This window comes from Hippopotamus amphibius, chromosome 3 (genome assembly GCF_030028045.1).
Source record: "Hippopotamus amphibius kiboko isolate mHipAmp2 chromosome 3, mHipAmp2.hap2, whole genome shotgun sequence".
NCBI classification, from domain to species: Eukaryota; Metazoa; Chordata; class Mammalia; order Artiodactyla; family Hippopotamidae; genus Hippopotamus; species Hippopotamus amphibius.
The window spans coordinates 149715525-149742486 of NC_080188.1; the positions used below are offsets into that span (position 1 = coordinate 149715525).

The 26962-nt window shown below is 35.7% G+C and overlaps 1 protein-coding gene across 12 annotated transcripts in view; it reads left to right on the plus strand.

Annotated features, from left to right (window-relative positions):
• CEP170 (centrosomal protein 170) overlaps positions 1–26962 on the plus strand; it is a 138107-nt gene that overhangs the window by 17850 nt on the left and 93295 nt on the right. For all 12 annotated transcript variants that reach the window (XM_057727396.1, XM_057727399.1, XM_057727405.1 and 9 more), the window contains exon 2: positions 23620–23765. In XM_057727396.1, the coding sequence (XP_057583379.1) occupies positions 23661–23765 (105 nt within the window). In that variant the 5' untranslated portion in view covers positions 23620–23660. The remainder of the gene's footprint in view (positions 1–23619; positions 23766–26962) is intronic.

Below are 26962 nucleotides of genomic sequence, written 5' to 3' on the forward strand. Positions count from 1 at the left end.
CAGTTGTTTAAAAAATATATATATCACTCTGGCAGGGTATGCTGATAATGGGGGAGGTTCTGCATGTGTGCTGGTTGGGAGTGTTCGAAATCTCTGTACCTTCCCCCCCTCTATTTTACTGTGAACCTTGTGCTGCTCTAAAAAAATAGTGTTTTAATTAAAAATAATGTTTTTAGAACTTCCTGGGTGGCGCAGTGGTTAAGAAGCTGCCTGCCAATGCAGGGGACACAGGTTCGATCCCTTGTCCGGGAAGATACCACATGCCACAGAGCAACTAAGCCCGTATGCCACAACTATTGAGCCTGAGCTTTAGAGCCCATGAGCCACAACTATTGAGCCCATGTACCGCAACTACTGAAGCCCATGCGCCTAGAGCCTGTGCTCCGCAGCAAGGAAAGTCATGGCAATGAGGAGCCCATGCACCATAACGAAGAGTAGCCCCCGCTTACCACAACTAGAGAAAGCCCATGTACAGCAATGTAGAAGACCCAGCACAGCCAATAAATAAATGAATAAATTTAAAAAAATAATAATGTTTTTAAAGACATGGTACAAGTTTTAAAGGCCTATATGGCAGTTGACGCATTGATTTTAGGTCATTTAATTTATAAGTTTTACTGCTGGTTCAAGTGACAGTTTCAGGAGGTAAAGTTGATCACTTTTTTCTTTGTTGTAAGTTTTCATTTATTTTGTTATGAAAATCACATCTTCATTCTCCTACTGTTTGTTCATTCAGGAAACACAGAGCTAGGCACTGGACCGCGCTCATGGAGATCATTGTCACCCTTTCATGCCTGCTGGTACCAAAAGAAAAGTTGTCACATGGGTGCATAAATAGACAGTATTTTATTAAAATGAGAATTGTACCAGTAGAGGACAACATTTTCCACTGTATAGATTGATAGTCCTAATGTGAGCCCAGTTATTTCTTACAGCAGGAATTGGGGGGTAAGAGAGGAAGTCGATTCTCTGTAAAGCCATCTGGTGATGAATCAGCCAGCCGATTGCCAGAAGCATAAGGATAGACTTTCCTTAACATGTTTTTTTGCTCAAGTAGTTGCATACACTGATGATCATTTATGTAATAGTTTTTTCCCCCTTGAACCTAGTAATCCGAGTAAACTAGTTCTTTGCTGTGGATTATGTGATACATTATTTCATATTTCTTTTGTAATGTTATTATATATCAGGTACACTGTTGTTGCCTATCACAGGGCTCTGTCATTATAGTAATTAAAATCACTCAGACTCTCCTGCCATCAGTCCTCAATTTGAACTATAAGTGACAAGCAACATTTTAAAATATAAATTAACAAAAGCAGTAAAATATATGTAATGTTGAAACTTAGAAGTGTAATGAGAGTGTGTGCTGTGCTGAACATTTGAGCTTTTTGTTTTGTTTTCTTAAAATTTAAAGCTTAAATACAACATTTGTAATCCATTAGATCCTGAAATGAGCTCTGATCTAACAGGAGAGTCAGTTTTTAAAGCTAACTGTAGTTACCAGGAACTTGGAAATGGGACTGTGATGCTGGGTCAGTGTTTATCTCCATGTGACCTCCAAATGTCAGAGCTTTAAACCTTTGTCATTTGCTGAAAAAAATAAAAAAGCCTATCTGACAAGGAGATAAAGAATAAGAGAGGGACAGTTGAAGGAGGGGAGGGGGTGGATGGGGGATGTTAACCAGGATTTAATGGCTAGATTTAATTGTAGGAAAGGTTAAATGATTAATCTCTCACCCCCTGTCCTTGGAGATTTCTAGATTATCCTCAACTCAAGAAGATTTCTCACAGCTCTGGAGCTACTTATTCGTTTATTAAAAATAGTTTGTCACTCACTTAAGAGGCAAAACATTACACTAGGCTCTGGGACTACAGAGATGAAGAAAGGTCTCGTTTTCAGCCCTGTACTGACTTAGAATGCTGCCCGCTGTGTTACCATCCTAGTCTGGAGTAATGGCAGCTTCCTGTTTGTTCTAGTATCACTAAGGCTCATCTCTGTTATGGCATCTACTGACCACCATTCCCTATGGATTGAGTTCTTAGGGCAGGGTTTTCCTGTTTGTTTTCTCTTTGTGCACCCTAAATGCTCAGAGTGCCTGAATTTGGTGGGGTTCTCATAAGTGTTTCCTGAAAGAACGGGGGATGGAGGAATATAGACTTTTCCTATCTTCAGAGAGCTCACCCGCTAGAGACATATACTAACGTTGCAATCTAGAGAACATAATCATATAGTAACATTGCAATATCAGTAATGCTATATAGTTTAAATTATAGCATAATAGATGTTGGAACAAAGTATTGTAGGGCTACAGAGAAAAGAGTAGCTTACTCTGCCATGGGGAAAGACTTACAGACAGGCAACATCTTTTCTGCTCTTTGTCATACTCTGGGATTTCTTAAATGCTGAAATTAAGAAGCACGGAAAATAGAGACTAATATAATTTTGTATTATGTCTAGTCTGCGTAGCTAAGACTGTAGGCTTCTAGATTAAGTTATTCCAGTGTTAGAAATTGATGCTATGGGAAATGGAAGACTTTTGAATTGTGTTTTAGTTATATTGTTAATCATTTTAATTGAGGCAAGAAAATGTATTCATTTCTCAATAATAGATTTTAACATTTGTAATTCTTAAGTGAGATTTCCTGGAAATTTTACATTTTGTAATTAAAGCTCTTGCCTTCTCTCATGCCCAAAACACATGCACATGCATTTAGAGTTTTGTTTATTTTTCGAGTTTATGTATAAAACTCCCAGGACCCTGAATCTGTTTAACTTGTTAAATCTAAACCTAAGCCATACACGTGTTAATTATGTGTTCATGATTAATGAGTAAGCATACTCCATATGGTCTCATCTCTGAAACTCTGCTAGTAAGTTTTTGGGCTGATCTTTTAGTCTCTTAAGTTCCTCTTTGGATAAAATTCTTCCGTTATATCAGATAATATATAGTAGTACCCTGGATGTATAAAATTCCTTTCTTTGAATTCAGGGAACTCAGTATTCTTATTTAGTTTGATCATATTTAGTTGGATCTTTAATACCTTCTCTTGCAGTAGCATCTCACCTGTAGAATTCTGCTGCCTACAGCTAAAGATCCAGAAATAAACTAAAGATCCAAAAATAAAGGAGTGGAGTGACAAGATTTATTTTTCAAAGCCTGTGAGTGAAAACACATGTAATTTATTCACAGGAGTTCTCATTCAGATTCTGGTTGTTCGTTTCGAGCCTAGTTGAAATATACTTACTCATGTTATTTTTAAGGCCTTGCAGGAGAGAATGGGGCTATATGACAGTGAAAAATGAACACCGATGAGAAGAGAGAAGACAGAAAAAACATGCATGATGTGAGTACAGGGTCTCAGAAAAGTAGAACTATCAATAGATAGTATTAGGACAGATATAGCCATATTCCTTATAAATTCTGACGAAGTCACTTTTACAGCATAGTTTAATAATTATTGATAATAGTGATCATGAGCTACTAGTAGAGTTAAATGCAGTAGTTAATATTTTGAGTTGTAAAAGGTGGGTAAATGTGAAATATATTTTAAAATATTCTCACTGAAAATGGTAAAACTAAAAATGGTAAAACTAAAACTAAAAACTGCCTTAAATACTTTAAGGCAGACTCTTTCTGTAAAGGGCCAGAAAGTAAATATTTTAGGCTCTGTAAGCCATATAGTCTGTCTCTTGTCTCAACTACTCCATTGCACTTTCAATGCAAAAGCTTTGTATTTCATTAAAATTTTACTCACAAAGTAGGCAGAAGGCCAAAGTTAGCCAATTCTTGATTTAAGGGAAAATTCTCAGTTCTGTGGAAAACTTTTTTATTTTTTTATTTTATGTTACGTTATTTTATTTTATTGACTACGTTGGGTCTTAGTTGTGGCACCCGGGATCTTCATTGTGGCATGTGGGATCTTTTGTTGGCAATGCGCGGTCTTCTCTCTAGTTGTGGCTCATGGGCTCCAGAGTGCATAGGCTCTGTAGTTGTGTAGTGTGGGCTCCAGAGCACATGGGCTCTGTAGGTTGCGGCACAAAGACTCTCTGGTTGAGGCGTGCAGGCTCAGTTGTTGTGGCACACGGCCTTAGTTGCCCCACAGCATATGGGATCTTAGTTTCCTGACCAGGGGTTGAACCCACGTCCCCTGCATTGGAAGGCGGATTCTTAACCACTGGACCATCAGGGAAGTCCCTGTAGAAAACTTGAATGTCCAGAATAGCTTGTTCTAAGACAGAAAAACCAAATACAGAACTAAGCGAAATAAAGTTTTACTATGTCTCCAATTTAAGAACAGAGGAATGAAGGCAGAGAGAGGACCTGAGTAGCCTTTCTTTTCCAGTAACACTTTTTTAAAAATTGTGGCAAAATATATATTACATAAAATTTACCATTTTAACCATGAGGTGTACAATTTAGTGATGTTAAATTCACAATGTGTAACTGACACCACTGTCTGTTTCTAGAAATTTATCATCATCCCAAACAGAAATTCTCTGCCTATTAAAACAACTTCTTATTCTCTCCCTCAGCCCCTTATCACCTCTATTCTACTTTCTGTCTATATAAATTTGCCTATTTTAAGTCCCTCTTATAAGTGGATCATACAGTATTTGCCCTTTTGTGTCTGGCTTATTTCACTTAGCATAATATAGTATGTTCAAGACTTATCCATGTTGTAGCACATAACAGAACTTCATTTCTTTTTATGACACTAATATTCCATTGTATGTACATATATTTTGTTTATTCATCTGTCAATAGACACTTGGATTGTTTCCACCTTTTGGCTGTTGTGAATAATGCTGCAGTGAACATTGGTGTACAAGTATCTGTGTGCGTCCATATTTTTTCAGTTATTTTGGGTGTATACCAAGGATGGAATTGCTGGATGATACGGAAATTCTCTGTTTAGCTTTTTGAGAAGCCATAGCAGCTATACATTTACACATCCCCACCAGCAATGGACAGGGTTCCAGTTTCTCCACATTCTTACCAATACTTGCTATTTTCATTTTTTGATAATAGCCATCCTAATGGGTATAAACTGGTATCTCGTGATTTTGATTTGCATTTCCTTAATAATTAATATTCTGGATATGAATTGCTTATTGGATAAATGATTTGCAAATACTTTCACCCATTCTTTTCACTCTCTACATAGTGTCCCTTGATGCACAAAAATGTTAAGTTCTGATAAAGTCCAATTTATCTGTTTTTTCCTTCTAAGAGTTTTACATAGTTTTAGTTCTTTTCCTTAAGTCTTTGGTCCATTTTGAGTTAACTTTTTTACAGGGTATTAGCTAAGAGTACAACTTTATTCCTTTGCATGTGGGTATCCAGTTTTTCCAGCACTAATTGTTGAAAAGACTGTCTTTTTCCCATTCAATGTTCTTGCACCCTTGTTGAAAACCAGTAGACCACAATGTGAAGATTTATTTCTGGGCTCTGTATTCTCTTCCATTAGCATATAGATCTATCTTTATGCAGCATTATGCTGTTGTAATTGCTGTCACTTTGTAGGAAGTTTTGAAATAAGGAAATGTGAGTTCTTCAACATTTGCTTTTCTTTTTCAAAATTGTTTTGGCTATTCAGGGTCCCATGAGATTGCAGATGATTTATGGGATGGATTTTTCTTTTTCTTCAAACAGTACCTTTGGGATTTTGATAAGGATCACACTGACTTTCTAGATTGCTTTGGTAGTCTTGTCACCTAACAAATATTAGGTCTTCAAAGCTATGCATACAGAGTGTTTTTACATTTATTTAGGGCTCCTTTAAATTCTTTCAGCAATGTTTGCTTCCCACACCCCCGCCCCCCACCAGGGTATAAGTCTTGAGCCATTTTGGTTATATCTTCCTAAGTATTATATTCTTTTTGATGCTGTTATAAATGGAATTTTTGTCGCAGTTTCCTCTTCAGATTGTTCATTGCTAATAAATAGAAATGCAACTCATTTTTCACTTAATTTTATATCCTGCAGTTTTTCTGAATTCATTCATTAGCTGTGCTAGTTGTGTGGGTTTTGTTGTTGTTGTTTTGGTAGACTTTTTAAGAGTTTTCTACATATAAGATTGTGTCATCTTTGGACAGAAATGATTTTATTTCTTTCATTTACTTTTGATGCCTTTAATTTCTCTTTCTTACCTAATTACTCTGGCTAGGACTTCCAGTACTTTGTTAAATAGAAATGATGAAAGCAGGTGTTCTTTTCCCGTTCCTGATTTTAGGGGCACAGATTTTAGTGGCATAGCTTTTACTCTCTTATCATTGAGTATGAATTTAGCTGTGGGCTTTTCATATTTGGCCTTTATTGTGTTCAAAAAGTTCCCTTCTGTTTCTACTTTACTGAGTGTTTTTGTCATGAAAGGATTTCGAATATTGTTGGATACTTTTTCTGCATCAATCTGCATAATTAATGCAATTTCTAATCATTTTCTCCTGTCATTTTATTATTATACTCTATTACTTTGATTCATTTTTATATATTGACCCATCTTTTCATTCCAGGAATAAATCTCATGTATATAATCCTTTTAATATGCTGCTGAATTTGGTTTGCCAGTATTTTGTTGAAGATTGTTACATCAATAATGTATTAGTGTGGTTTTCTTTTCTTGTAGTTTCTGTGTCTGCCTTTGGTATCAGGTAACGCTGCCCTCATAGAATGAATTAGGATGTCGTACCTCTTCAGTATTTTGGAAGAGTTTGCGAAGAACTGGTGTTAATTCCTTTTTTTTTTTTTTTTTTTTTTAATTTTAATTTTTTTTTTTTGGGGGGTACACCAGGTTCAATCATCTGTTTATATACACATATCCCCGTATTCCCTCCCTTCCTTGACTCTCCCCCCTCGAGTCCTCCCCACCCTCCCCACCCCAGTCCTCTAAGGCATCTTCCATCCTCGAGTTGGACTCCCTTTGTTATACAATTTCCCACTGACTATTTTACAGTTGGTAGTATATATATGTCTGTGCTACTCTCTCGCTTCGTCCCAATTTCCCCTTCACCCCCCGCCCCCTCCCATACCTCAAGTTCTCCAGTCCATTCTCTGTATCTGCATCCTTGTTCTTGTCACTGAGTTCATCAGTACCATTTTTAGATTCCGTATACGTGAGTTAGCATACAATATTTGTCCTTCTCTTTCTGACTTACTTCACTCTGTATGACAGATTGTAGTTCTGTCCACCTCATTACATATACCTCCATCTCATCCCTTTTTTTTTTTTTATTCTTTATTTATTTATTTTTTTTGGGGGGGGGGTACACCAGGTTCAATCAACTGTTTTTATACACATATCCCCATATTCCCTCCCTTCCTTGACGCCCCCCCCTCGAGTCCCCCCAACCCTCCCTGCCCCAGTCCTCTAAGGCATCTTCCATCCTCGAGTTGGACTCCCTTTGTTATACAACAACTTCCCACTGACTATTTTACAGTTGGTAGTATATATATGTCTGTGCTACTCTCTCGCTTCGTCTCAGTTTCCCCTTCACCCCCCACCCCCTCCCAAACCTCGAGTTCTCCAGTCCATTCTCTGTATCTGCGTCCTTGTTCTTGTCACTGAGTTCATCAGTACCATTTTTAGATTCCGTATATGTGAGTTAGCATACAATATTTGTCCTTCTCTTTCTGACTTACTTCACTATGTATGACAGATTGTAGTTCTATCCACCTCATTACATATAGCTCCATCTCATCCCTTTTTATAGCTGAGTAATATTCCATTGTATATATATGCCACATCTTCTTTATCCATTCATTTGTTGATGGGCATTTAGGTTGCTTCCATGTCCTGGCTATTGTAAAGAGTGCTGCAATAAACATGATGGTACAAGTTTCTTTTGGGATTATGGTTTTCTTTGGGTATATGTCCAGGAGTGGGATTACCAGATCATATGGTAGTTCTTTTTATAGTTTTTTAAGGAACCTCCAAATTGTTTTCCATAGTGGCTGTACCAACTTACAGTCCCACCAACAGTGCAGGAGAGTTCCCTTTTCTCCACACCCTCTCCAACATTTGTTGTTTCCAGACTTTGTGATGATGGCCATTCTGACTGGTGTGAGGTGATACCTCATTGTGGGTTTGACTTGCATTTCTCTGATGATGAGTGATGTTGAGCATCTTTTCATGTGTTTGTTGGCCATCTGTATGTCTTCTTTGGAGAAATGTCTGTTTAGGTCTTCTGCCCATTTGTGGATTGGATTATTTGCTTTTTTGGTATTAAGCTTCATGAGCTGCTTATATATTTTGGAGGTTAATCCTTTGTCCGTTGTTTCATAGGCAATTATTTTTTCCCATTCTGAGGGTTGCCTTTTAGTCTTGTTTATGGTTTCTTTTGCTGTGCAAAAGCTTTTAAGGTTCATGAGGTCCCATTTGTTTATTCTTGATTTTATTTCCATGATTCTAGGAGGTGGGTCCAAAAGGATCTTGCTTTGATGGATGTCATAGAGTGTTCTGCCTATGTTTTCCTCTAGGAGTTTGATAGTGTCTGGCTTTACATGTAGGTCTTTAATCCATTTGGAGTTTATGTTTGTGTATGGTGTTAGGAAGTGTTCTAATTTCATTCTTTTACATGTTGCTGTCCAATTTTCCTAGCACCACTTATTGAAGAAGCTGTCTTTTTTCCATTGTATACTCGTGCCTCCTTTGTCAAAGATAAGGTGCCCTTATGTGGTTGGGCTTACTTCTGAGTTCTCTATTCTGTTCCATTGATCTTCCTTTCTATTTTTGTGCCAGTACCATACTGTCTTGATCACTATGGCCTTGTAGTATAGTTTGAAGTCAGGAAGCCTGATTCCACCAACTCCATTTTTCTTTCTCAAGATTGCTTTGGCTATTCGGCGTCTTTTGCGTTTCCATACAAACCGTAAGATTTCTTGCTCTAGTTCTGTGAAAAATGCCATTGGTCATTTGATCGGGATTGCATTGAATCTATAAATTGCTTTGGGTAGTACAGACATTTTCACGATGTTGATTCTTCCAATCCAGGAACATGGTATGTCTCTCCATCTGTTTGTGTCGTCTTTGATTTCTTTCATCAATGTCTTAAAGTTTTCTGCATACAGATCTTTTGCCTCCTTAGGCAGGTTTATTCCTAGGTATTTTATTCTTTTGGTTGCAATGGTGAATGGGAGAGTTTCCTTAATTTCTCTTTCTGCTCTTCCGTTGTTCGTGTATAGGAATGCAAGAGATTTCTGTGCATTAATTTTGTATCCTGCTGCTTTGCTAAACTCATCAATGAGTGCTAGCAGTTTTCTGGTAGAGTCTTTAGGGTTTTCTATATATAATATCATGTCATCTGCAAAGAGTGACAATTTTACTTCTTCTTTTCCAATTTGGACTCCTTTAATTTCTTTTTCTTCTCTGATTGCTGTGGCTAACACTTCCAAAACTATGTTGAATAATAGTGGTGAGAGTGGACACCCTTGTCTTGTTCCTGTTCTTGGAATTCTTCCAGTTTTTCCCCATTGAGAATGATGTTGGCTTTTGGTTTTTCATATATGGCTTTTATTATGTTGAGGTAATTTCCTTCTATGCCCATTTTCTGGAGAGCTTTTATCATAAATGGATGTTGAACTTTGTCAAAAGCTTTTTCTGCATCTATTGAGATGATCATATGGTTTTTATCCTTCAATTTGTTGATATGATGTATCACATTGATTGATTTGCGTATATTGAAGAATCCTTGCATCCCAGGGATAAACCCCACTTGATCATGGTGTATGATTTTTTTAATGTGCTGTTGGAGTCTGTTAGCTAGTATTTTGTTGAGGATTTTTGCATCTATATTCATCAGTGATATTGGTCTGTAGTTTTCTTTTTTTGTGCCATCTTTGCCTGGTTTTGGTCTCAGGGTGATGGTGGCCTCGTAGAATGAGTTTGGGAGTGTTCCGCCTTCTGCAATATTTTGGAAGAGTTTGAGAAGGATAGGTGTTAGCTCTTCTCGAAATGTTTGATAGAATTCACCCATGAACCCATCTGGTCCTGGGCTTTTGTGTGTTGGGAGATTTTTCATCACTGCCTCAATTTCCGTACTTGTGATTGGTCTGTTCATGGTTTCTATTTCTTCCTGGTTCAGTCTTGGAAGATTGTATTTTTCTGAGAATGTATCCATTTCTTCCAGGTTATCCAATTGATTGGCATATAGTTGCTTGTAGTAGTCTCTCATGATGTTTTGTATTTCTGAGGTGTCCATTGTTACTTCTCCTTTTTCATTTCTAATTCTGTTGATTTGCATCTTCTCCCTTTTTTTCTTGATGAGTCTGGCTAATGGTTTATCAATTTTGTTAATCTTCTCAAAGAACCAGCTTTTAGTTTTATTTTTCTTATGATTTCTTTCCTTTCTTTTTCATTTATTTCTGCTCTGATCTTTATGATTTCTTTCCTTCTGCTCCCTTTGGGGTTTCTTTGTTCTTCTTTCGCTAGTTGTTTTAGGTGTAAGGTTAGGTTGTTTATTCAATAATTTTCTTGTTTCTTAAGGTAGGACTGTATTGCTATAAACTTCCCTCTTAGAACTGCTTTTGCTGCATCCAATAGGTTTTGGGTTGTTGTGATTTCGTTGTCATTTGTTTCTAGATATTTTTTGATTTCCTCTTTGATTTCTTTAGTGATTCCTTGGTTGTTTAAGAGTGAATTGTTTAGCCTCCATGTGTTTGTATTTTTTGCAGTTTTTTTCCTGCAATTGATATCTAGTCTCATGGCATTGTGGTCTGAGAAGATGCTTGATATGATTTCAATTTTCTTGAATTTGCTGAGGTTTGATTTGTGACCCAAGATGTGATCTATCCTGGAAAATGTTCCATGTGCACTTGAGAAGAAAGTGTAGTCTGTCGTTTTTGGATGGAATGTCCTATAAATATCAATGAAGTCGAGATGGTCTAATGTGTCATTTAAAGCTTGTGTGTCTTTATTTATGTTCTGTTTGGATGATCTGTCCATTGATGTAAGTGGGGTGTTCAAGTCTCCCACTATTATTGTGTTCCTGTCGATGTCCCCTTTTATAGCTGTTAGCATTTGCCTTATGTATTGACGTGCTCCTATATTGGGGGCATAGATATTTACCATTGTGATATGTTCTTCTTGGATGGATCCCTTGATCATTATGTAGTGCCCTTCCTTGTCTCTTTTAATAGTCTTTACTTTCAAGTCTAATTTGTCTGATATGAGTATTGCTACTCCAGCTTTCTTTTGACTTCCATTTGCATGGAATATCTTTTTCCATCCCTTCACTTTCAGTCTATATGTATCCCTTGGTCTGAAGTGGGTTTCTTGTAGGCAGCATATAGAAGGGTCTTGTTTTTGTATCCATTCAGCCAGTCTGTGTCTTTTGGTTGGAGCATTTAATCCATTTACATTAAAAGTGATTATTGACATGTGTGTTCCAATGACCATTTTCTTAATTGTTTTGGGTGTGTATTTGTAGGTGTTTTCCTTTTCTTGTGTTTCCTACTTAGAGAAGTTCCTTTAGCACTTGTTGTAAGGCTGGTTTGGTGGTGCTGAATTCTCTTAACTTTTGCTTGTCTGGAAAACTTTTGATTTCTCCCTCAAATCTGAATGAGATTCTTGCTGGGTAGAGTATTCTTGGCTGTAAGTTTCTCTCTTTCAGGACTTTGAGTATATCGTGCCATTCCTTCTGGCCTGCAGAGTTTCTGTAGAGAGGTCAGCTGTTATCCTGATGGGTTTTCCCTTATATGTTGTTTGTTGCTTTTCTCTTGCTGCTTTTAATATTTTTTCTTTGTGTTTAATTGTCATTAGTTTGATTAATATGTGTCTTGGTGTATTTCTCCTTGGGTTTATTCTGTATGGGACTCTCTGTGCTTCTTGGACTTGGTTCATTATTTCCTTTCCCATGTTGGGGAAGTTTTCCACTAGAACCTCTTCAAATATTTTCTCAGACCCTTTCTTGTTTTCTTCTTCTTCTGGGATGCCTATAATTTGAATGTTGGTACGTTTAAGGTTATCACTCCTTTTTTTTTTTTAATGAGGTATAGTTGATTTATAATATTATGTTAGCTTTAGGTGTGCAACATAGTGATTCAAAATATTTATACATTATACTCCATTTATAGTTATTGTAAAATATTCCCAATGCTGTACAATATATCTTTGAGACTTATTTATACTGTACATAGCAGTTTGTACCACTTAATCGCCTACCCATATTCCTCCCCTCCCCCTTTCCTCCCTCTCACTGGTAACCACTACTTTGTTCACTATATCTGTGAATCTGTTTTTTGTTATACACACTAGTTTGTTTTATTTTTTAGATTATATGTATAAGTGATGCATACAGTATTTGTCTTTCACTGACTTATTTCACTTAGCATAGTATCCTCCAGGTCCATCTGTGTTGTTGAAAATGGGAAAATTTCATTCTTTTTTATGGCTGAGTAGTATTTCATTCTATATAAATATATATCCCACATCTTTATTCTTTCATCTGTTGATGCATGGACACTTATATTGCTTCTGTATCTTGAGTATTGTAAATAATGCTGCTATAAACATTGGGGTATATATATTCAATATGTCTTTGTGAATTACTGTTTTCATTTTCTTCTGATACATACCCAAGGAGTGGGATTGCTGGATCCTATGGTAGTTCTATTTTGAGTTTTTTGGGGAACCTCCATATTATTTTACAAAGTAGCTGCATCAGTTGACATTCCCACCAACAGTATACAGGGGTTCCCTTTTCTTGACATTTTTTTTAAAATAAATTTATTTATTTTATTTATTTATTGGCTGCATTGGGTCTTCGTTGCTGCACACGGGCTTTCTCCAGTTGCTGCAAGTGGGGGGCTACTCTTCATTGTGGTGCGCAGGCTCCTCATTGTAGTGGCTTCTCTTGTTGTGGAGCATGGGCCCTAGGCGCCTGGGCTTCAGTAGTTGCGGCACATTGTTGTGACTCATGGGCTCTAGAGCACAGGCTCAGTAGTTGTGGCGCACTGGCTTAGTTGCTCCTTGACATGTGGAATCTTCCCATGGCAGGGCTCGAACCCATGTCCCCTGCATTGGCAGGCAGATTTTTTACCACTGCGCCACCTAGGAAGTCCTTTCTTGACATCTTCATCAGCATTTGTTATCAGTGGTCTTTTTGATGATAGTTTTGACAGTTGTGAGGTGATATCTCATTTTGCATTTCTCTGTTGGTTAGCAGTGTTCAGCATGCTCCTGATAATATTGTGTTGCATGAGATCTTTGTATATTTATCCTTTATCAGATATATCACTTGGATATTAACCCTTTATCAGGTACGTAGTTTGCAAATATCTTCTCCCATTCAGTAGGCTGCCTTTTCATTTTGTTGATAGTTTTCTTCACAGTGCAACAACATTTTAGTTTGATGTAGTCACACTTGTTTATTTTTTTGATTTGTTTCCCTTGCTTGAGATATATTCAAAAAAGACATTGCTAAGACCAGTGTCAAAGAGTGTACTACCTATGTTTTCTTCTAGGAGTTTTATGATTTCAGGTCTTATATTTGTCTTTAATCCATTTTGAGTTATTTTTGCATTTGTTGTGAGACAGTAGTCCAGTTTGCATTTAGCTGTCCAGGTTTATCAACACCATTTATAGAAGAGGCTATCTTTTCTCTGCTGTACGTTCTTGCCAACTTTGGCATAGGTTGATTGACCATATAAGCATGGGTTTATTTCTGGGCTCTCTGTTCTGTTCCATTGACCTATGTGTCACTTTTTAGGCTGCTGCCGTACTGTTTTGATTACTGTAGCCTTATAGTATGGTTTAAAGTAAGGGAGTGTGATACTACCAGCTTAGTTCTTCTTTCTCAGTATTATTTTTGGCTATTCAGGGTCTTTTGTGTTTCCACACAAATTTATTTATTTATTAGTTGTTTTTATAAATTGTTTCTTTATTGTATTTTTTTTTTAATTTTTTTTTGGCTACATCAGGTCTTAATTGCAGCATGCAGGATCTTCTTTGTGGCATGCCGGCTTCTCTCTGTATGCGGCATGCGGGCTCTCTAGTTGTGGTGTCCAGACTCAGTAGTTGTGGCGCGCTGGCTTAGTTACCCTGTGGCATGTGGGATTTTTAGTTCCCCAACCAGAGATCAAATCCATGTCCCCTACATTGGAAGGTGAATTCTTAACCACTGGACCACCAGGGAAGTCCCTCCACACAAATTTTAGAATTATTTGTTCTAGTTATTATTTGCTTTTGGCATTATGGACATTTTAACAATATTAATTCTTAAAATCCATGAACACAGTATATCTTTCCATTTTTTTGTATTATTTTCAATATCTTCAGTGTTTTACAGTTTCCTGATTATAGGTCTTTTACCCCTTTCAATTTATTCCTGGGTATTTTATTCTTTTTGATACAATAGGAAATCAGATTGTTTTCTTTATTTCTTTTTGTGATACTTCATCATTAGTATATAGAAATACAGCAGATTTCTGTATATTAATTTTGTATTCTGCAAGTTTACCAAATTCATTGAAGAGCTTTAGTAGTTTTCTGATGATATCTTTAGGATTTTCTATGTATAGTATCATGTTGTCTGCAAACAGTGACAGTTTTACTTTTTCCTTTCTGATTTTGATTCCTCATATTTCTTTTTTTTCTCTGATGGCTGTGGCTAGGATTTCCAAAACTATGTTAAACAAACGTGGTGAGGGTGGGAATCCTTGTGTTGTTCCTGATCTTAAAGGAAATGCTTTCTGCTTTTCACTGTTGAGTATGATGTTAGCTATGGGCTTATCATGTATGGCCTTTATCATGTTGAGGTATGTTCCCTCCTAACACAGTTTCTGGAGAGTTTTTATCATAAATGAATGTTGAATTTTGTCAAAAGCTTTTTTTTTTTTCCCTCTATGGAGATGATCGTGTGGTTTTTATTCTTCAGTTCATGAGTGTGGTATCACATTGATTGATTTGCAGATATTGAGAAGTCCTTGCATCCCTGGGGTAAATCCCATTTGTTCATGGTGTATAATCTTTTTAACGTATTGTTGGATGTGGTTTGCTAATATTTTGTTTAAGGTTTTTGCATCTAGGTTTGTCAGTAATATTGGCATGTAATTTTCTCTTTTTTTTTGTAGTGTCTTTGTCTAGTTTTGCTATCAGGATGATGCTGGCCTCATAATTTGGGTTTGGAAGAGTTCCTTCCTCTGCAATATTTTGGAATAGTTTGAGGTTAGGTATTCACTTTTCTCTAAATATTTGTTAGAATTCACCAGGGAAGCCATCTGGTCCTGAACTTTTATTTGTTTGGATTTTTTGTTGTCGTTTGTTTGTTTGTTTTTAATTACTGATTCAATTTCATCTAGTACTTGGTCTGTTATTATTTTCTTTTTCTTTCCAGTTCAGTATTGGGAAGATTGTACATTTCTGGGAATTTGTCTGTTTCCTCTAGGTAGTCCATTTTATTGGCATAATATTGTTCATAGTAATCTCTTATGATCCTTTGGGTTTCTGTGTTGTTGGCTGTAACTTCTTTTTCATTTCTGATTTTATGATTTGGGCCCTCTCTCCTTTTTCTTAATGAGTCTAGCTAAAGGTTTATCAATTTTGTTTATCTTTTCAAAGAATTAGCTTTTAGTTTCATTGTTCTTTTTTATTGTTCTTTTAGTCTCTATTTCATTTATTTCTTTTCTGATCTTTATGATTTCTTTTCTTCATCTACCTTTGGGGTTTGTCTGCTGTTCTTTCGGTAGTTTCTTTAGGTGTAATGTTAGGTTGTTTGAGATTTTTCTTGTTTCCTGAGGTAAGCTTGTATTACTGTAAACTTCCATCTTTGAACTGCTTTTGCTACATCCCATAGATTTTGGATTATTGTGTTTTCATTTTCATTTGTTTACAGGTATTTTTGGGTTTCTTCTTTGATTTCTTCAGTGATCCATTGGTTGTTTAGTAGCATATTGTGAAGCCTCCATATGTTGGTGGGTTTTGTATTTTTTTTTTTCTTGTAGTTGACTCTAGTCTTGCATTTTGGTGGAAAAGATGCTTGATATGATTTCAGTTTTTTAAATTTACTGAGACTTGTTTTGTGACCTAGCATGTGATCTCTCCTGGAGAATATTCCATATGCATTTGAAAAGAATGTGTATTCTGCTGCTTTTGGATGAAACATTCTGTAGATATCTACTAAGTCTATTCAGTTCAATGTGTTATTTTAGGTTAATGTTTCCTTATTGATTTGCTGTCTGAATGATCTGTTCATTGATGTAAGTGGGGTGTTTAGCAAAAGGTTAGAAAATATAAAGAAGGAACAGCTGAAGAATATGTAACTGAAATTTTAAAATATGTTGGAAGGAATCAGCAGTAGGTTAGATGATACAAAGTAACAGTCAGCAAACTGGAAGACAGAGCTGTGGCAGTCACCCAAGCTCAACAGAAAAGAGTTTCAATTTAAATTTAAAATGAGGATAGATTGAGACCACTGGCACAAAAATCAGGTGTAAAAACATTATAGGGGTCCTAGAAGGAGATGAGAGAGAAAGGGGCAGAAAACATATTTGATGATATAATAGCTGAAAACTTCCCCAGTGTGGGAAAGGAAACAGACATCTAGGTCTAGGCCGTACAGAGAGTCCCAAACAGGATCAACCCAAAGGGGAACGCACAAGATACATTGTAATTAAAATGGCAGAAATTAAAGATAAAAAGAGAATATTAAAAGCAGCAAGGGATAACCAGAAGTTACATATAAGGGACTGAGCTGATTTTTTAGCAGAACTCTGCAGGTCAGAAGGAAGTCATGCAATCTTTAAAGTGATGAAAGGGAAAAATCTACAACCCAGCAAACCACAAGGTTTTCATTCAGATTTGATAGAGAGATCAAAATTTTACAAACAAGCTTTGCAAGAACATTAAAGTGAAATCTTTAAGCAAAAAAGAAAAGGCCACAACTAGAAACAGTAATCTTTATTATTTTCTTCTTTCAGGTACCTTTGGGTTTGGTTTCCTTAAGATGTACACTTAGATTATTGATTTGTGATCTTTTTTTGCTTGTTTTTTACAGTAGCTACAGCTGTGGATTTTTCTGTACATTAGGACTGGTTTTGAGCAGATCTTATGAATTTTGTTATTCTGTGTTGTTGTTTTCATTTGTTTCAATTTATTTTTTAATTTCCTTATGATTGCTTTTTTTACCTACTCATTGGTAAAAAGTGTGTTTAATTTTTACATATTGAGAATTTTCCAGTTTTCTTTCTGTTACGGATTTCTAATTTCATTCAGTTGTGATTAGGAAAGTTGTTTTGTAAGATTTCTATTTTTTTAAATTCATTAAGACTTGTTTTAGGCCTAACATTATGGCCTGTCATGGAGAACATTCTTTCTGCACTTGAGAATAATGTGATCCTGCTGTAGTTGAGTGGAGTGTTTTGTATATATCTGTTAGGTCAAAATGGTTCATGGTGTTGTCAAGTGCTTTCTTTGTTGAACTTCTGTCTGGTTTTTTTTCATAGTTGAAAGTGGGACATGGAAGTCTTCAGTTATTATTGTTCTATTGTCTACTTAACGTTTTAATTTTGCCCATTTTTGCTTTATATATTTTGGTGCTCTGTTGTTAGGTGTGTATATGTTTGTAGTTTTTATATGTTCTTGCTGTATTGAACCTTTTGGTCAGTATATAATGTTCCTTGTTTTCTGCAAGCTTTTTTCAATTAAAGTCTATTTTATCTGACATTAACATAGCCACCTCAGCTTTCTTTTGATTACTATTTGCATCCAGTTTCTTTTTTTAATCCTTTTACTTTCAACCTCTTTGTGTCCTTACATCTACAGATTCTCTCATAGAGAGCCTGAAGATGGATCCTTTTATTTTATCCAGTCTGCCTTTTTCTTCATTTCAGTAGGAGAATTTAATGCAAAGGTTTCATGAGGAAGTGCTTTGAAACACATAAGTGTTTGAACTGATTCATTAATTTTCCTTATAATAGCTTCTTTCCAAATTCATAAAGTTACCAAGAATGTTCTTTTAGCTATTTCATCTGAGAGTATGGAAACATGTTAGCATATCATAAGTTGTTTGATGAACTATACTATCCTCATTTGTCCAGGGATTGTTTGGAGGCATATCCAGAGTTAGATTAACATGACTGTGGAGACTTTTGCCCTTTATTTTTAGCTTCTATTTAATCATAGGTGGTGCTTGTAATATTAATAGTATCTAACTTGAAATTTGAATTCAATGCAATTAGAATGAAATAATCAAATTACAAATATGGAGAGCAGACATTATCATTGGGAATTTACTTTTCTTAAGAGTAACTAAAGTTCTTGAGACAATCTGCAAAAAAGGAAAAGGAAACAATGATTATGACACTAAAGAAAATTGGGATAATATATGGTTATTGAGATATTATGTTCTGAATAGCTCGTCTTTTTTAGTGTTATTTTATTTCAAAACCGTATGCTAAAAGAAGCAGTTTTCTGAAAGTATACTGAATAGGACCCCTGGAGCTTCCTCTGTTCCTTCCCAGTCCCACTAATACAAAGAGAATGAGAAGAGGCCACTTGGGAAGAGAAGTTGAGAAAGTTTTGGAAGAGCAGGAGCTGTAGGAGGGAAAAATAAAGAAACAAATGAATTCTCATAGAATCTTGGAAAGGCTTGGGAATGTGAGATACCAGGTATCTTGGAAGCAGGGTGGAATAAAAACAAGAAAATCAGCTGGAAGTTCATATAAAAAACTATTAGGGCTCATTGCCCAAACCCCCATTCCTACAGAAGATTAGAGGTTTATTATCTGAAGACACTAAATCAGAGAGACTCCAAACATGTGACCATCAAGCTCATTCAAGGGTGGAGTAAAGTGCTATGCTTAACCAAGGAAATGAATACATAGAAACTCTTCACACAGAATGGTGAGATTGCCCCCAATCATTTCTTCTTAACTTGGCTCCCACAACATCATCAATGTGTTTTTGCCCACTTTGGGAGGAGATTGGAGGATTCTCCTATGGGTAAACTGAACTGTTCCAGATGGTGAAAAAGTAAACTATAGGTGTTGACCTTTTTCCCAAAGAAAAAGTGAGCTTACATCTTCTTCTGTTGCTGGGTTCTCTCGTTGTTGGATTTTTTGTTAAAATAAGTTTCCTTTATCTACAATTTATGGCTCTGTAACGTGTAACAGCCTTAGGTTTAATTATACAAATAAATGTTACCATTCTGAGATGAAGAAACTGGGGAAAAGGGAACAACATCAACAAAAGTTTCATTTGTGTATTTCTAAAAATACTCAGGTGAGTGTGTTGGACTGTTAGTGTACTTATTAAAAGATATTATATTTCAGTAGATTATACTAATCTTTTGTGCATCGTGGTCAATGGTAAGGCAGATCACTGCACATATCTCAGTGGCTTAAAACAACACCAATTTTATTCTTGCTCATATATCTTCTTCAGCTAAGGCTCGGATGATATACTGAGGGCCTGCTTCAGCCTCTCTTAGAGCCGTATCCATTCTACATGTCTAATTCTTCTTGAACCAGTGGGCTAGCCAGGGCATGTTTTTTTTATGGTAATGGGAGAGGTACAAGAGGTCAAACCCAATTGCCCAGGCACATTTTAGCCTTTACTTACATCACAGGTATTAATATCATCCCATAGGCCAAAACACATCATGAGGCAGAGCCCAGAGGTATGGAGTGGGATAATGTACCCCCACCTTTAATTGGAGGAATTGCTAAGTCATAGGGCAAAGGTTATAGTTTACAGCTGTACTTGAGTATGTAAGAAGGTCTGGGACTGTAATCTTTGCAAAGGTCAGTCAATGGCCCTCTATACTTGTCAATGTTTAGATTCTCTCTATACTTTTCAATCTTGAGAACTGTTTGTGCTTTGAGAAAGTATGACAGGAATTTTAATCAGTGATCTATTAAATGCACTCTTTAGAATTGAAATATATATGAAATAAGATTATAGTATTTTTAATTTTGTGAGTAAGCTATAAGGTGTATTATATTGCTGTAATTTTTACCCTAAAATGTTTCTTTACCTGAATAATTTTAGAGCATTGACATAGAAGATATTCAATGTATGTGTATTGTTTGGTTGATATATTTTGAGTCTCAGATTATGACATTAGGGTATTATTTGGTAGAAAAGATTAGGAGGGGAGGGAGAAAAGGCAATAAGCATAAATTGATTGCCTCCCAATATGCCAGATACTACAAGATACCATATTTACATCTCATTTTATCTTGATGTGCTCTCTTCTTGTTTTTTGGGGTTGTTTGGTTTTGTTTTCCTTTTTATCCGAAGTGTCAAAGTTAAGACCTTGAGTATATTCTGTCCAATCAGCAAACCCAAAGGCCCCTTTTCCTGTCCTTTTGAGGAACTTGAGCTGAAACTTCTGCCTTGGCCACTGAGGAAGCTCAGTTTTTCGTTTTATCTATGTGCAAGTGTTAGTATTACTCAGTGAGTAGGAAAAGAGCATTGCAGCCGAGGGACCAGTGAGAAAGCTGTCTTAGGGGAATAGAGTCCCATAGGAGAACGGAGAGAGAGTTTAGGTCATATCTCATTCTCTCCCATTACAGAGAAACTGGAAGATGACTCGTGGTCGCTGGCCCAGCCCATGAATAATACCCTTCATCTCAAGGATTATGTGTTTTATTTTTGTGTTTTAGAAAATGTGTTTTTTGTTACCTTTTAAGTGTCATTGAAAGTCAAAACAAAATGTATAAAAAGCCATTATTTTGACTTTATTTTATATAGTTATATAATTATTGTGGAGTTATATATTACATATTTGTATTTTATATAATTATGTTTGATATTGTCTAAATACTTAAAATATTTTTGTAGCATATGAATCATGCTTACATATTACTTTGTAATTTCAAAAATGTTAAGAAACTGTTCTTGTTGCCCATGATTGGCTCTGGTGTTTCATTTACTGTATTTAGGTTAATTCGATTTACTTTAATATCTTATGGACATTGCCCATACAAGTGCTGAAAAAAAGTTTTTTTTTTTCAGTTCCCTTAAATGAGTTTATAACTATTGACTTACTTATTAACGTTATGTTTTGAAAGTGTCTTTCCTTGAAAAGGCAGTATGCAAATTATATACCATATTTATATTGAAAGTTTTTTCTCAGGTAAAATTTTTTTGATTCTCTGTTGATTTGGCCAGGGCATACATATGAAATGCTAAAAACCGTTTTGACAGAAAGTAAGTGGATGGAAGACTAACAGCAACATCTGCATCAAGGAATTAGGTGAAGGAAGATTTAAGAATCCACTTAAATTGACTGTATCAATTCAATAAACTGAGAAGGGAGTAAGACTTAATTGTTTTAACTTTACAGAAAATTATTTGCTTATTTTGGTGAAACCCATTGTTTCATGTGTGTGTAGATAAATTCATAACATATAGGATTTTTACCTTAAATTCTCTGTTAAAGGATTTTTGAAGGATTCTCTTTTAATATATAGATGTATTTCTTATTGCAGAATGTTACATTTCGCTGTTTTTTAGTATAGTTTGCTTCTAATTAAATCATATAAGAATGTATCGTTTCATGGGGAAGATATTTACAAGTAGTATTCTTTTGATCCATAAGAAAAAAAAAAAACTGTTGAATAGATACTATCCTTTTTCCCATTTTACACAAGAGGAAACCAGGGTCATGCAGAAATAAGTGGTGGAACCAGGAGTCAGACTTCTCTGCCAATCTATCTGACTCTTTAAGTTTATGCTCTTAATGACATAGTCACATGCTCTAAGACAGCAATTCTTAGAGTCCAGTCAGTGGGCTTCTAGGAGTCCTTGAAATGGTTTCATAACATTATCAAAACATTTTTTACCTTTTTTATTGTATAGACCTTTGAACTGATAGTACAAAAAACAGTGGTGGCTGAAGCTGCTGCTTCCTTATTCCTTAGTCAAGGCGTTCACACCATACTATGCTAATAGCAATTATATTTTTCACTGCCATGCACTTGCAAGTAAGAAAAAAAGTCAATTTCACTTAAGAATGTCCTTGATGAAGTGTTAAAAAATGATTAAGTTTATTAAATCTGGACCTTTGTATGACATCTTTTTAATGTTCTGTGTGACTAAATGAAAGTACATATAAAGCACTTATGCTGTATACCAAAGTACCATGATTGTCTCAAGCAAAAGCATTTGTGTCATTGTTTGAGTTGTGAGCTGAAGTAGCCAGTTGTTTCATAGAACATGATTTTTATTTGAAACAATGACTGACAGACACATTATGGTTTTGTAGACTTGAGTATTTAGCAGAAAATATAAACCTGTCACTTCAAGGAAAAGAATTGACAGCATTTTTTTGCCAGTAAAATTAAGGCTTTCAAGAGAAGATTAGAATTTTAGGAACTTGATTCTGCTGCTTAACAGCTGCCCAGTACTTAACTTTTCTGATGAGATGGGTGATGATATTAATGAATGTGGTATTTTAAATTAGTATAATGAAATGTATCATCACTTGGAAGATATGTGTAACTCAGGGAACCAGTGTTTTTCAGATGACCAAAGCATGATGTTACACAGTCTCTTCAGAGCAGAAGATGGCTTTTCATGTTAAAATGTATGGAAAGTTTCAGATTCCATATTGTAAATAACTTCCAATAAATTACCACCTGTGAAGTTTTGAGGTAGTATCAAAGAAAAGTATTTTCAGTTATTTGGAAAGACTATTAAAATAAATTTTCCATTTCCCACTGCTTATCTAGGAATAAGTATGAAGCTAGGTTTTTAGATATTTTAAGTTAAATAATATATGGCAACAAAGTGAATTCAGAGGAGATATGAAAATCTTCTATTAAGCCAGATCTTAAAGGGATTTTTAAAATATTAGTGCTATTCTTCTCACTAATTATTTTTTTTTGGAAATACAGTTAGTCTTCATTAAAATGTTAGCTATTTTTCTGTAAAATTATTGATAATTTTAAATGAATAAGTACGTACCAGTTTCTCAGTTTTTATTTCTAATATGGTGAATAGTAATACATCTAACCCACATAAACAAAATGTTCTTTACAGTCCTTTTTTTAAGGAAAAAAAGAGAGTGTAGAAGAGTCTCAAGGACAAAAAGATCAGGAACTGCTGCTCTAGAAAAAAACATGTTTAGAAAGTACAATACATGTTAGGACGGAGAAATTGAAATTGCCTGTTTTTGAAAGTGTATTAAGTGGTCTGCACTTGGTAGACAAAGAAGCAATTTCTTTGGTGTCCATTGTTAGCTCTTAATCAGATATCAAATATATTCATTTGAATTGAGTCTGTCTTTCTCAGATCATTTATAAGCTAGACACTTATTTGTACAATATTGCTAGTGTTTACTGGGGTTAACATACTAATGTGATCATTTATCTGAGAATTTTAGACCTGTATAAGCTCTGCTTAAAGACTTTCAGAGATATGATAAATGTTATTAGTTGACTACCTACTTAATTGCTTAATGTCTTCCTTTTTAGTTGAACTCTTAGTGGAGTCTGTGGACTTAACTTTACTGCTAGAATATGGTAGATATGTTGTTTCCTGGGACCTGTGGACTGTCTATTTAGTCAGGGGTAAATGTTGAATGCAGTTCTTTCCCAAGGCCTACTTATAGGGTTTGGTGAATAGATACTAAAGTTGAAAATATCTGAATGTATGTTTTTCTGAATCTTTCTGCAGGATGACGTAGCTTTGCCAAAGACTTAGAAGCTAAGCAGAAAATGAGCTTAACATCCTGGTTTTTGGTGAGCAGTGGAGGCACTCGCCACAGGCTGCCACGGGAAATGATTTTTGTTGGAAGAGATGACTGTGAGCTCATGTTGCAGGTAATTGCATCCACTTTCTGTATGTGTCTACTCAAAACCTGGAATTGATATGAAATATTTTTCTACTCGTTTGGAGAGCAGCTCTACTGACATTTGAACTCCCTCTTTAAGCTCTAGCTACTAGTTTAATAAATTTTCTCCCCCTTGTATCATTTAAAAATAAGTTCTAAGTCTTGGAGATTATAGTTTGAAAAATGAGATCTTTGAGTAGAGAAGTTTATTTTTAAGAAGTAAGAAGTTTCACATTATACACTTTTAAAATAGGACGTGAAATATTCATAAAATTAGCATAGCATGAAGTAAAACTGAGTTTTAATCATGGTACTTAATTGATATTGGAATTAATCTGTTTCTTTTAGAGATAGTCATTATGATATCTTCCAGTAGTTTGAGCATACAGATCGTTGGTATTTACTGAATTATGTATTAAGGAGTTACTTTCAAAAGATATGTTTAAGATATTTTTGAGCAAAGTAATTAGAAAAATGGATCCCAGGTTTGTGAGATTTAGTTACTTTAATAGGTCCTGATAATCTAGAATAAAGTCTTATCCCCTTGCTCTCTCCCCTTTTGTTGGTTAAAACTGTTAACAAGTACTTAGAATAGAGATGTTTATTCTGTTAGCCCAGTGGTTCTCAACTGGGGTGATCCTGCCTCCCCCAGTTCCCTCAAAAGATTTTTGGCAATATTTGGAGACGTTTTAATTTTTTTTTTTAAAGACAGCTGGTTTTTTAAAAACTATTTATTTATTTAGGCTGTGCTGGGTCTTAGTTGTGGCATGTTGTCTTTTTGTTGTGGCACGTGGGATCTTTAGTCACAGCATGTGAACCTCTTAGTTGTGGCATGCGGCTTCTTAGTTGTAGCATGTGGACTCTTAGTTGTGGCATGAGAACTCTTAGTTGCGGCATGAGAACTCTTAGTTGCGGCATGCATGCGGGTTTTAGTTCCCCAACCAGGGATCGAACCTGGGCCCCCTGCATTGGGAGTGTGGAGTCTTACCCACTGGACCACCAGAGAAGTCCCCATTTTGATTGTTGTGCATGATGGAGGGTTAGAGGTGGTTGCTACTGACATTCAGTGGGCAAAGATCAAGAGACCAGGGGGATTGCTAAACATCCTACAGTATATAACATACTTCTTCAAACCACCATACCCCCACATTTATAATGATACCTTAATTAAACAAATTCAATGAGAGAAATAGAATAGTACAGAGATTTTCTGGACTCCTCAGTGAGATGGCATGGTGAGACTAACAACTGAGAAGAAGGCAGTAAAGATTGTTTCTGGATATAGACCTCTTGTAACTGAAACAGGTTTTAGGTTCAAATTTGGGGGAACTCATTCATTAGAGAGTGGAAGAGTTATTTTCTATGTGGCATTTGTATCAACCACCAGAGCAGTATCTTAAGAAACATTGGAATGGCTGTTTAGGAACTTGCAGGATAAATCTCTTAAATGGAAATAAGATTAAGAGACATGGTAAGGTATCTGTGTCCTAGATTATGTGTAACAAATGTAAGTTGTCTGACAATTTGTGAGGTTGAGGGAGGAAGCTGAGAGTCCAAGGAGACCAAGATAGGTTCCAATTTACAGGACACAGTATCAAAGAGGAAAGAGCTACACAGAGAAAGAACTTTGCGGAGGATTACCCTTGAGTATGCAGTTGAGTACCGATCAGCACACATATGTGAAGAAACTACCCAACGGCAGGGAGAAAAAAAAACACTCAAATTAGAGTTAACAGTGCCTGGCACTAACAGGGTCAGGAATGGTGCTTCTCCTAACAGCCAGACTGGAAAACCTCATACTTCCCAGAGCATTGGTCTCTACTCCTTAGCAGTGGGAAAATAATTAACCTTAGTCTGAGTTCTACTTTCGTCTGAATCTTAAAAACAATGCTCAAAAAGGTCACACTGTTTTTAAGTAATTTAGATGTGTCCCAGACCAAAGTTTAAGAATACAGAAATATACAACACCCAAAAAGGTAAAATTCCCAGTATCTGATAGCCAATAAAAAATTATCAGGCCTGTAAAGAAGTAGGAAAATGTGACCCATAGTGAAAATTAATTAAAGATTTTTTGTTTCTGAAGAGTTTGGTAAAGTTTGGCAAAATTTAAAAATGGTGAAACAACCTTGAAAAAGAAGAATACAGTTGGATAACTCACACTTCTCAAATTCATAATTTATTACAAAGCTAGCAATACTGGAATAAGGGTAAGCATACAGACAAATGGAACAGAATGGAGAGTTCAGAAATAAACCCGTATACCTATGGCCATTATGGTTTGAATTGTGTCCCCACAAAAGATGTATCGAAGTCCTAATATCCCATACTTGTGAATGTGACCTTGTTAGGAAAATAGGGTCTTTGAGGATATAATCAAGTTAAGATGAAGTCATTAGGGTGGACCCTAAGCCAATATAACTTGGTGTCATAGATAAGGAAAAGACAGATACAGAGAAAAGACAGCCATGTAAACCACACAATTTTACTTTGTTATGGCAGCCTGGGGAAACTACTACAGTGGGTTTTTGAGAAGGGTGCCAAGTCCATTCAGTAGAGGAAAGAATAGTCTTTCCAACAGATAAAGCTGGGACAACTGGATTTCAACGTGTAAAAGAATGAATGTGGATCCCTAACTCACAACATATATAAAAATTAACTCAAAATGGATCAATTACATGAATATAAGAGCTAAAGTCATAAAACTCTTAGAAGAATTCATAGGGATACATGTTCATGACCTTGGATTTGACAGTAGATTTTTAGATATGATACCAATAGCACAAGCAACAAAAGAAAAAGTAGGTAAATTGGACTTCATCAAAATTAAAAACTTTCATCTAAGGATATATATAAGGAGTGAAAAGACAACTCACAGAATGGAAGAAGATACTTGCAAAACCGTATATCCAGAGTATATAAAGAACTCCTACAACTCAACAACAAATACACAAACAGCCCCCTTAAAAAATGGACAAAAGACTTGAGTAGACATTTCACCAAAGAAGGTATAAAAATGGCTAATAAGTACATGATGCTCAACACCATTTGTCATTAAGAAACACAAACTCGAACCACAGTGAAATACCACCTCACATCTACTGGAATGGCAACAATGTGAAAAAAAATACAACACGGAAAATAAGTGTTGGTAAGAATGTGGAGAAGTTGAAATTCTTATACTTTGTT